The sequence below is a fragment of the Dendrobates tinctorius genome, unplaced genomic scaffold (assembly GCF_039654945.1).
Source record: "Dendrobates tinctorius isolate UK_male_01 unplaced genomic scaffold, ASM3965494v1 ptg000160l, whole genome shotgun sequence".
Lineage (NCBI taxonomy): Eukaryota > Metazoa > Chordata > Amphibia > Anura > Dendrobatidae > Dendrobates > Dendrobates tinctorius.
In genome coordinates this window covers 14,288,151-14,301,593 of record NW_027361827.1, presented here as the reverse complement: position 1 = coordinate 14,301,593, position 13,443 = coordinate 14,288,151, and the positions used below count along the sequence as shown (strand labels likewise).

General features: G+C 36.7%; 1 protein-coding gene across 1 annotated transcript in view; it reads left to right on the top strand.

The window, feature by feature from the left end:
- Positions 1-1,149: 1,149 nt before the first annotated feature.
- Positions 1,150-13,443, top strand: part of PAX5 (paired box 5) — a 402,829-nt gene continuing 390,535 nt past the window's right edge. Inside the window, exon 1 of the mRNA XM_073549659.1 lies at positions 1,150-1,736. Coding sequence (XP_073405760.1) covers positions 1,694-1,736 — 43 coding nt within the window. The 5' untranslated portion in view covers positions 1,150-1,693. The remainder of the gene's footprint in view (positions 1,737-13,443) is intronic.

Sequence of the window (13,443 nt, the reverse complement as noted above, 5' to 3'; positions counted from 1 at the left end):
ACATATATATACATATACAAATAGATACACACACACTCATATGTTCACATACACATACATACAATTATATACACACACACATACATATACAAGTATATACACACACATATATATATACAAATACAAGTATACACATATATATGTACATATACAAGTATACACATATATATATATAATATACAAGTATACACATATATATACATATACAAATAGATACACACACACTCATATGTTCACATACACATACATACAATTATATACACACACACATACATATACAAGTATATACACACACATATATATATACAAATACAAGTATACACATATATATGTACATATACAAGTATACACACATATATATATATACATATACAAGTATACACATATATATACATATACAAATAGATACACACACACTCATATGTTCACATACACATACATACAATTATATACACACACACACACATACATATACAAGTATATACACACGCATATATATTTATGTATACAAGTATATACGCACACACACACACACACACACACACACACATATATATACACACACATACAAGTATACACACACATATACATATGCAAGTATACACATACACACACATCCATATACACACTCATACAGTATATATTTACACGATTAGTGATTACAATATAACGCTATGTATCAGTGCTGTATAATTTCCAAATACCAGCACAGAAAGTAAATCTCTTTGGAGGGCAGTGTACACACAGTGCCGGGCACAGATGTGCCGGTTAACCCCTGATGAGCAGTGGCACATGGGCAGGTGTTAGCTGTGCCCTTGGCGGCAGATCCCGTCCCGCAGGTCTCCCATTACTCGCGGTCAAGGCTTTCGCTCTGCTACACTCACTTCTCCCCACTTCCAGTCGTTTGTCAATGAACGTGACGTCACGCAGCGCTGCCATTGGTTCTTCTTATTCGCACGCCGAGAGCCAATAGAAATTCATTAGCTTCACGCCCTCTGTAATTGTCCAATCAAAGATAAGCGCCGCCCACATTTCTCTTTGGTGAATGACAGATGTGGGGTGATTGACGTGGCGCCCTGCAGCAGGCCCCGCCCCCCGCCGGCACAGCTTAGCCCCGAGCGCTGTCCACTTGAAACAGGTCCTGAAAGGCGCCGCACACAAGTCAGTGCTGATCTGGAGGAGCAGCCGCCTCTACAGCAGCAGCAAAGAGATTGCTGCACGGCACATACCTTCACTGTCCTAGCGAAGCCTGGCCATCTGCTTACCGGGAGTTTTCACCACACAAAGTGACTGCCACAGCTGGGGCTACTTTCCGTCTCACAAGGACCGCTCAATGATCTACAAGCTGCTCGCCAAGAAACTTTTCCTGAGATCTGGAAGCACCGGAAGGGGCCTCTTCCTGCATCCCCTGGACTCCCCCTGCCTGGGGCTGATGTGATATATGAGAGCCGGGGAGGTGGCTGGCCGGTCACTGGACACTGTGCTGTAGAGCAGGGTGCCCACCTGTGTCTGTATGGCTAGGATTGTACAGTGAGTGGGCTCGTTCCCCCTAGATCCCAGTGCAGCGATGAAGTGAGTGCACAGCCCATGCCGACAGATCGGTCACTGAGCACCTGAGGGCTCGCTGCACTGGATCCCGAGCATTAATCCGGAGATTGCTCCACTCACGCTGCCCTCACCCGGGATCGCTCCGATGGAAATACACTGTAAGCACGACCCGTTCGCAGCAATGCATAGTAAGTAGGCTGCTCGTTCACTTCCCCACTGACCTGTCACTGCATGGCTGCTGCATCAGATCGCACACAAGTCCCAGCTCCTACTATAGCCACCAATGTGTACCTCATTGCATTCTAGTCACTACTACTTTATGAAATGAAATATAATTGTCTTATTCAGGTATTATTATTATTATTATTATTTGTAATGTAATATTTGGTATGTGGTAGGAGCCCATAACTAGTAATGCAGCACCTTTGTACCGATGGGGTTTGGACGTATTTGGGTCTCTAGAACCAGTGGAAACAATTGCCGTGTTCCAGAAATGCTGTCAATCGCTTAAATGCTCAGGCACAGGAGAACAAAGTGTTAAGCGAGCCATGTGCATTCTGTTTATATAGGGATGGATCTATATACTGATCCGAAATAATAGAAGCAGTATTATCTAGGAACTAAACCTTTTTTTTACCACAGGTACTTTAAAATACTATAAATATATATATATATGAATACACAGATAGACATACATGTGATCGATATATATATATATATATATATATATATATATATATATATATGTATATATCACACTATCACACATATCAGTTTGCCCCAATTGTTCCTTATATTAATTTATATATCTAAATAATTTCCCTTCCCTGTTTAATGCTCAGGTTAGACATCCTCTTAGAATATTATTCATTTTTTTAATTTAAATAGAGTAAGGAGAAAAAACAGTAAACTATGCACTGTATATTTCCGATCTCATCCTATCTGTGTTGGTGCAGCAGTGAGCCCCAGCTCTCGTAGTTTCCCCAGCCTCCAGAATGAGGGTGCTGTCCGCTACATGTGTACAGACACATCTCCTCCCTGGATGCGGCTTGTGTGCATGCTGTAGCCACAGGAAGCAAGTGCACAAGTTGTGTTCAGTGTCCGTGGCCGGAATGCCAGACTAGAGAATCACTCATGCGACACATCCAGCTCATCCCTGCGCCTTTTATTTACATGGCCTCCTTGTCCTGCAAACATTGCTGATCCCTCTGCCCTGAAAGTACATCGATACTTGTCGGCTTCCTCTGGGCTGGTAAAAAAAAAAAAAGAAAAATACAAATAAATAAATTCATGAATATCCATCTTAATTTTTACAATGGAGAAATGATTGGAATAATTGCAGCAAATATCATGTGTATGTTAAACTAAATATTACCAGTCCTTGCCAGATAAAATCCCACCTTTAACTTGAGGACTATATTATGGGCCACCAGCAGCCAACTATCATATTAAATAGTCAGAGCTCATGGTTATAGTGTGATATTAGATTGTGCATGTAGTGTAGGTCAGTATTACACTATTATTGGATATGATGTAAGTGCAACCTGCAGACAGAAGGCGATGAGCTGATAAAATCAATTAGGCAGAGCACATTCCCTGATACCCACTCAACAATAGCTGCACTGGGCAAAGGCACAACCACTATAGCTAGGCAGTGCTATACATGTATACTGCAGGGATGGTGCAAATACGGCAGGGTGTGAGGGGCTGTATTATACACAGAGGGGAAACCCTGGCTAGGCTTTATTAGAAAGAAATACAGTAACATTTACTGCCTCCTGCTCAGTGGCACATGAAGACCCCCTCCTCTGTACTCATCTGCTCCATACTGCACATTGCTAACTAGCTACAATCTTTCTATATTGCAGATATTGCTGCACATTGGTTACTATTCATTGTATATAGAATGTAGGGAATTTTCTATCTAGCATCCAAAAATAAAAATGTACTGCCTTTTTTTCATAAATGGATTCCATAGCCCCCTTATTAGTAGACTATATATATATATATATATTTACTAAAATGTATATATTATTTTTTTATGTATATATTTACTAAAATATATATATATATATTATTTTTTATGTATATATTTACTAATATATATATATCAATTTTTATTTATATATATATAGATAGATAAAAAATAATATATATATATTTTACTAAATATTTTGTAATCAATGCTATTATTATTATTTTCACTCCAGTGCTAAGCATACTATAGTATGGGCTTACTTTTCATTTTAGTAAAACTAATTAATTAGGCTATTCCATATATTGGAGTTATATAACTATATAGCTTAACATGCATTGTTTATACTATAAATATATATATATATATATATATATAATTAAATATGTGTATATATATATATTTACTTATTTAGTGCACAGAGAGATAAAAAGAATCTCTAATGGAAGTTTATGACGGGCTCAAACAAGTAAACATTTTGTATATTCTAATTATTTTGATTAAGGGAAAAATGATGTAGTACTGTAAGTTTAGGAAGTGAATGATTTATGGATTCTGCATGAAGAAGTGGCATTTTAATGTGGCTAACATTTCCCTGGTAGAGATTAAAATGGGCACTGAGGACAAGGTCCTTCACAGTAATTGAAAGATTTCAGTTTGTTGTCCAGTGTACCTGTCCACTATATAAACAAATCCCATATTATACCATTTACCATCTAAGTATTAATATCACCTTGAATTTTTTAATGTCTCAAGGCAGATTATTATTATTTTTTTTGGAATCTTTAAATAAAAAAAAATCTAATGAACTACTGAATTCATTTTTAATAAGGCATGAATTAAATATCAAAACTTTTATGAACTATGATAATCAGCATCATTATTAGTGCAACATCACTTGGGCTTGCTTTTTAAAATACATGTCTAGTATATGTAGGTTTTTTTAATGCAAAGACAGTGTTTTGTGTTTGCACAGTCAACAGATAAACCCCATATTAAATGATCCTCCTCCTAGAGGATGGAACCAATCACTGGCAGACAAAGGGTCTCACATTTGATTTGTGCCCTCTACCACCGCCAGGCACATCCCAACAGCTGTCACTGTTGTTTATATATTCGCTTTAGATTTCACTTCTAGTATATTAATCAAAATCTCTCTACTGTATCCAGCAGAGCAATTGCCACAGTGGAGGGCCTTCTCATGGAAATATTGATTTTTACTTAATCACTTGATCACATAACCCCTTGCATCTTTATTATTTGTCAATTTCAGTCATACATTAAGAATTTGACTATTTAGATGATTTATTGAGCAGTAGAAAAGTGACGGATGCTTAAGTTCCCTGCAGACTTCTGCTCAGACCTCAGCATAGGGTTAAAATCAGAAGCTATGCCGCAATAGTGCGAAATGACTTTTTTTAAGAGAAAACTTACTGTTCTGTTGGAAATGTATTACGATTTTAAATTTAAGCGCTAAACACTGATTTAGCACGTATTTAGAATCTGAGATAAAGAAACAGACCTCATATTAACACATCATCACGAGTTAGATAATATATGCAGCTTATACTACAAATAATATTTAATGAATTGTGATAAAAAAAATGCAACTAGATTTCAAAGAAAGTTGCAAACGACAAAAATAGTAAAGAAGCAAACTGAATTTAATATATGGTACTGACTGAAAAATCACTGCAACTTTATGGACAAGCTGTACCCCACTGGTCATACATGCAGTACATTGGGCTGTAAGTACTATACTAAAATAAATACTGTTATTTAACTAAATCATGGAATACTATATAATAAAACCCACAGCATAGTCTTCTCTTCACACAACAATGCACCCATTGGCTATTCTCTAGGGCAAGGCATAGAGCAGGACAAAAGGGAGCAGAAGCTAATGTCCTCAGCTTCTGATGGACCACCTGCACCAGAATGTGTCCTGGTCCCTCAGAAATAGATGATACATTTACCCCCATGATAAGGTTTTATTTTAAAACTACATTAATTAAGGCAGAATGTCTGACGCATAGCTGGTCGTGGCTGGTCTACCCCCCCTCCTCCGTATTTCAGCCCTTGGCCTTGTCCTTATTTCAAAAACAGCTATTTAAATGGCCGCTATGCTGATTGAGCTCCTGTTTAATAGAAACTCTCAATGGTTTTGCATAAAATACGCTTCAATATTGAATCAACTCTAAATGCTATTAATCACACTTGATTAGTTTGTTTTAATGCGATTCACTGTGCAACATAGGTGAACCTTACATGATTAACGGCTACAGATAATATCTTTCCCCAGCTGGGTCACTGTCTCATACTATACAATCTGCTGTGTGGCTCAGTGTGGATGTCATGTTAAAGGTACAGATCTGCTTTCCCAGGGCAGATGTTTTTAGGCTAAGCTTAGCTAGAAAAACTTATTTTATATATATTTTTTCTTAAAATCAAAAAGAGCTTGGAATCTCTAATTAGGTAAATGACTGGAAACAAACAGAAGTCAATGCGGAATATTTCGAATTAAAACATTGTCCAACAGAACAGAAGTATTGATGCAATGTTAGGTAGAAATGGCTGAACAAACATCGAGTAATAAAAAACAAAATTAATAATAGAAATATGAAGCTTGATAATAGTAAAGTTTATATAATTAGCATCTATTTCTACAGCGCCATCATCTTCCTTGGCACTATATAATAAGTGTAAGAACATAAAAATTCAAGAAAAAATCGTTCAAATATAAAGAATAGAAAATCATGGGGTCTCTCACAAAGTGTAGACCCCAATAATGACTGCTCTGTCTGTATAATATACCACTTCTATGTAGACAATAATATAAAAAAGATAAGAACCTTCACAGAATAATAAAATAAATAGATGCAATTTAGTGTTCAGGTTTCTCTGATGTTGTTAGTATATTGCATATGCCCCCCAAGCTGCTGAGCTAGTGCACTGCCATCTAGGCCAAATAGTTCACTAGTTCTAAAATTGCCACAGTGCTGATATGATCATATTTATATTTGCAATGGTTTGTAGTTTTTGTTACATTTAGATAACATTAATACAATAAATATTCTATTCAGGTTAATTTATGTTCTGAGGAAACTTGCTTTATGTTGAGCATTGTTAATGCAGTACAGTAGCAGTTAGCTCTATTGTTTTTGATTAGTATAAAGAAGGCCATATTATCTGTGTCTTTGCATTTTTGCATATAGTTCATATCATAAGCATAGACTTGAAATAGCAACTCCAGGTGACAAAGTCATCCTTTCCTATAACATTTCCAAATGTAAAGGGCAAGCAATTTAGAATGAATGAATGAATATATATATATATATATATATATATAAATAAATAATGAAGGCAGCATGTGCTTCAGGAAAACTTAAAGAAATATTTATTCCATGCCAAAGGTATTTGAAGTTTCGGCTCTATCACGTGAGAAAAACTTAGTGTTAGAGCCGAAATGTTGCATACCTTAGCCATAGTATAAATATATTACTAACTTTTATTGAAGGACTTGCTGGCTCCATTTTTACTACTCGCATTTTGGAATTTGATTACCAGTGAATCTGAAAATCTGCGCTCACATGGTTGGGTTGTTGCTATTTTGTTGTTTACTTTGACACACACACACACATATATATATATATATATATATATATATATATATATATAAAGGTTCACACTTGGAGTCGTATATGTGTATATATATATATATATATATATTATACACATGCAATCAAATCTATCTGTGTACAATATATTTATACTTTCACATACACGTATATTTTTATACATAAAATAGCAGAACAATCTTCATTCTTGGAAGTAACCAAGCAGACAGTACTCTGATCATCCAAAAAACGCAAAATGGAGGCAGCACTTAAAGAGTTCAGGTGAAGAAGTGTGGAGTTTTATAGATTGATTCTAAAAGTTCAAGGTTGCCAACTGAATCCTTTTCCAAGTAACTTGCAAACTCTCAACTAAAGCTGAAATATTGCACTTAGATGAACGGGCGAATAAATCACTTTTTTTCACTTGGTCCCTGTGACTACTGCCTCCATTATATATATGGTATATATTATATATATATTATACAGTCTGTGTGTGAGGTTTTTTTTAGAATTCTGTAGAAATATGTTTGTCAAGTATAACCCCATTTCTACTGTATCCCAGGCCAGTTTGGCACAGAAAGGATTAAATTATGGTTTTCTAAGGTCCCCACCTAGTTGACACCAGTGTTTGAGAGGTAATGAAGCTAAGTAGAAATTAATGATGTAAGCTGAATTTAAAACACTATGAATAAAGACTTACAGCTCATTATTATTGACTTTTTAACAAAGGCTTGTGTCACTTGTATCCCAAACGACATTTCACTGTTGTATAATTGGTCATTTGTAAAGACTGCACAATGGGGGTAATTCATTAATTCTGATGGTGGTGATCATGGCACTTTCATAAGGACACCCACGTTACCATCGGAGAATTTAAGTACCCGGAGAGATCCAACACTAGTTCAATATCTGTTGTCAATATTGTTTTTTGTTATATTCTAGAAAGGCAATACAAGTAAACTCTGACACAGATTCAGAATTCTGTGGCATATTTGAGATTACTGTGGATTTATTCTAATGAAAATGAGTTGCAATATATCTGGTTAGAAACTTGCTTAAAAACATTAAATTATAAAGAAAAGAAACCCTGAAATTAAAGTTTGCTTCTTAAATTTGCAGAATGTACTATGATGTCTGTGTAGGCCTCATCATCTTTTATCATGACAGACACTGTCAGTGCCCTTCAGGGGTGTGACTATTGGGGGAGCAGTAGTTGCACTAATGCAATGGGGCACAATGTCCTTTCTATTAGATAATAGCATACCAGTATTGCACATGCCATGTGATAGTTGGGAGTCCTGTTACAGATTTATCAGTGGGCGACCAGCAAGTTCAAGTTCAAATTTTCTATTTCATGCGAATATAATCTAGATAGTAACACGGTTGATGCTCAGAACTAAATTGATGAAGGGGTCAATGTGGTCTCTTCATCTGCTGCAGAATAGGCCTCATGTATGAAAACTATGTAAAAGAATAGAACTAGTATTGTTGCCCATGACAACTGTTGAAAGCTAAGCTATGATCAATTGCTATGGGCAACAATGTCACTTTTTCTGTTAACGCGGTTTTAGTAGGTTTGTTTGAATATATTTGCAGAACTCTAATGAGTGAAATAAAGCAGAGTAATGCGTATGAATTATAATTATCAATAATTACTTACAATATGGATGCTCCTACATCACATTAAGAAACATTATTATTAATATTTTTTTTGCAGGCGAGGTTTCCAAAACTGAGCACAATATTTGTCATGTGGTCTCACTAGAGCTCTATCCTGTGGGATCAAAGTTTCCCTCTTTCGAAAAGGTTACCTCTAGGTATAGAGCTAAGTAATCCATTTGCTTTCTCTGCTGCCTGTGCATCGTGTTGGCTCATTTTCATAGTCAGATACACAGTAGCAATGTATCTTGTATATGGCATATGAGACATATTGCTGCTTAGGCCATACTCATTTACCAGTCGCACATTTTGTTGAACTGCTGTACATAGGCAGAGGAATCATTCTATCACAATAACTATTATCAAATGTGCTTGATGGGACCAGCATGCACGGGTTTAGCTATATCTAATATGTTGTACATTGAAGAATAAGTTATATGATAACATATTGATTGGTGGGACCAACTGCTGGGACCCGCACTGATCGACAGAACAGGGAACTTTTACACCTGATAGAATGGAGCAGCAAATCCAACTGTTACTCCATTCCCTACACTCAGCTTTTTCTGGCAGCCCCATGGAGAATTAATGGAGTTCTTGTCGGACCTGCCGCTTCATTTTGTAACTGGGTTAAAAGTGTATTGATTTGGGATAAAAATTCTCCAGTCTGCCAATTGGTGCTGTTCCCAGCGGCTGGACCCCAACTGGTACTCAATACACTATACACAAAAGAAAAATAGGGCTCATGTTGAGAAATGATTCAGACAAGATGTTTTCACATTGGCAAGTAGTCGGGCAGAGATGTAGTTATCTAGGTTTAAGTATCGGTTTTGGTCTTGGGCCATTTTGTCTATCCATACATGTTAAAGATTTCAACTTTGCTTCAAATATGACATGAAAAAATGAAACATCAGTTGATAAATGTTTCTAACTGCTGTATGGAAGCATATAGTGACTAGCCATAGTCCACCATTTACCCAGCTGAAAGTTAGCCTGTTAACTTGTATGCTATGCATCAATCATACATAATATATTAAATCTAGAAAAAAATGAAATAATATTTTGAATGTTTTTTTTTTTAGACACAGAATTTGAAGGTTGAACTTGATGGACCTAGATTTTTTTTCAACCTATGTAGCTATGTAAAAAAACTTAATTACTATATTTATACCATAGAGTTTGGAAAATGGTTGCCGTTTTCAATGAGCTATTCCTAACATACTTTTTGCCAAATAATAAATATACAATAAAGTAGGTGCAAATTTATCCCCAGATCCCATGCAATTGGCTCCCACCTTTTGCTTGATGGCATCTGCATCTCTTCTTTTGACTAGTCGGCCTGATGCAACACTGCACAATGATGACATCGTGATAGGTCAGCCAATCAAAAGAAGAGCCACAGATGTCAGCAGGAGGTGGTAATCTCTCTTCAGGCCAATGGGCACAGACCAATGTTGTGGCCCATAGAATGGGATGTGAGAATTGATTTGCACCAATTATGGCATACAATATTACATATGTACTTATGGTAATATAACATTTTATACTCCTCAACATTGAAACAATATGCAAATGCTGAAAAAAATGGAAACAAAATTTTCAAAACCATCTCAGTTTATTCTGTATCAAATATAAGCACCACACGCAGAAATACATGAACTTACACACCTTGATGAAGACAAGTCCATAGATACTGCAGGCCACGGTAGCACATTTAGATCATGAAAGGTCCACACAGTAGGACACTCTGGAGAAATGAACATATCAATAGTTCAACCTCCAAATCACAGTAACATCGAGCTGTTAGTGATCATGGAATAAAGACTAACAGGGTGCACTGACATTATACCACTCCATACCATAATTCAGGGAAAGAACCATTGCAACATTCCTATGTGAAGTCCTCTTCACATGGCGTTGGCTGGAGTGGAGCAGTGGAGGCTTGAATGAAAAGTTTTCCTCTTCAGCGATGAATACTGCTTTTGTTTTTGATGCAATGATAGTTAGAGATTGGTCTACAGACCATGAAGTAATGTTACATAGATTCTACTCTCTGGGTTATGGTGTGAGGTGGCATAATACACAGTAGCCAGACCCTTCTAGTCTTCATTTCAGCTACACTGACAGCTTGATGATGCATTGATTTGGTCATGCTACTACCAATTGGCGGTACAACTGTTTCTCCAAAGTGTCCCAGGATTAGTTTTTCAGCAAGACAAAAACATTTTTCAATGGCTTTTTTAGCACAAACAGAGAATTTGAAGGTTGACCTTGATGGACCTAGGTCTTTTTTCAACCTATGTAACTATGTAAAAAAAAAAATCTTACTATGTTTATACCATAGAGTTTGGAAAATGGTTGCCGTTTTCAATGAGATACTCCTAACATACGTTTTGTCAAATAATGAATATACAATAGAGTAGGTGCAAATTTATCCCCAGATCCCAAGCCATTGGCTCCCACCTTTTCCTTGATGGCATCTGCATCTCTTTTGATTAGTCGGCTTGATGCAACACTCCACAATGATGACATTTTGATAGGTCAGCTAATCAAAAGAAGAGCCGCATGCTACTACCAATTGGTGGTTCAACCGTTTCTCCAACGTGTCCCAGGATTAGTTTTTCAGCAAGACAACATCAGGCCGCACGTTGCTCATCCTAACCTGAGCAGCCTTTTTTGACCAAAATGTGCTACCATGGCCTGCAGCATCTTTGGATTTATTTCCCATCAAGCAAAGCTGGGACACAATTGGTTGGAAATTAACCAGGGAGCTGCCAGCAGTGAATCTTGATGATTTGCATGCTGAAGTGCATTCAGTATGACAGAACAACCATTAGTAACCTCACTGATAACATGCCAATAAGTGTAAGTGTGTGGATTTCTGCACATGGGGTTCATACTCGATACTAAATATACAGTATATAGATGTTTTGAAAGTTTTGTTTCCATTTTTTCATCATTTACGTATCATTACCATGTCTATCCATCCTGTGATTCCCATAAATCCACAACTTTTCTTCTTGGTGTTGCAATTTCAATGTTGAGGAGTGTATGTAATATTACAATAACATTAGCATATTTTACGGAATGTATCAAAGCTGACAATTTTTTTAGTAATGCGTTATGTATATTGACTAGAGTAGAAGAAAAAGACTTGCAGGACTGTTGTCCAGTGGTCATTATTTTATGGTTGCTGGACCAGAGCACTGGAAGCTTCCTGCTACCATCGGCATCTCCTGTGCCTCTTCTGATTAGTATGTCCATAAAATGGTGTGCGCGTGTCATGCCCAACATAATGATATTGCGGGGGCTACTAATTAGAAAAAACACTGGTGATGCCCCAGATAGTTTGAGGATCACAGTGCACTGCCCAGAGGCTACAAAATACTGACACAAATTTTACTCCCTTTTACATTTGATGTTGCTAGCAGATCAATAGAAACAGAAATATGTTTATAAAGAGCCGCAGATAAAACAATGAGAAATATGGTATGGTTATACTTGTGTCTATATGTTTTCAAGTTGGTGGTTTGTCTAAAGTTTATGCACAAAATGCAGTACATAAATTAGCAGCCAATAGCTCTAAAGCAGGAGACCTGGTGTTTAGCATGCGAGAAGAAGGAGGTAATAATGCCTGGAAAGTTTGGACTCTCTAGTACAAGAAATGCTACTGTATGTGTATGAGGTTCTATGGGTGCTTCTTTGAGATAATTAGAACAAACTTTAGAAATGATGCTATAAATGACAGATTCTGAACATGTTGTAATGCTTCAGCAAGGGTAAAACCCATTCAACTGAGTATTGACTGAGGAGTATGGGAGATTACTGCAGAAATGACTGTAACTGAAAATCAGTTCCATACATGTGAAGAGAGTTTGCTTCTATAGCATACACATGGATTTTTACCAACCTCATTCAAATGTATGTGACATTTGCAGAAATGTCTGCTGCTATCTTGATGCATGTGAACATATCCTTATAATGGTCTAACACATGCAGCCTCAGTTGACACCTTGTACAGCGGCCCTGAGCTCGCTCTCCTTTAGCTCGGAACGTAGATTATATTCATTAATAGACTCAAGCTGAACAGAATATTTGGTCCCACGGATATAACAGAGTGTGCTGCAGACAAAATACTTTTAGGTCAAAATATTAGATATCTGATCACCATAACATAGCTAAATAATACTTTTAGAATTTTGACTTTTGGGTAAATACACCCAATTTAGATTCCCATGGATCATGACAACACTGGAAATAATAGACACATGTTTACATTCAATTGCATTTGCCTATTTTTATTCCCAGAAATGGCTGATGACTTTAATATCTGATACTCTCCAACAGAAATTAGAATCTGTGTGTCGGCGTATGCAATAAATCAATCAGATATATCATGGGTAGCTCCTGTCATCCCGAAAACCAAGCTGCAGTAAAAGCTAGTTACTTCTTCCATTACCAATTTCACTATTAAACTACATTTCCCAGCATATTTATTTCAACTTGCTTTACAAATAAAGATTTGCATTTTTTTTGGAATATATTGAACATTATATGTTGGGGATGCTCAATCACTTGACAGATCCCTGACTTCATATACAGTATCAGGTCACATACTAGGGGAAATGTGTCTATGCACAGTGA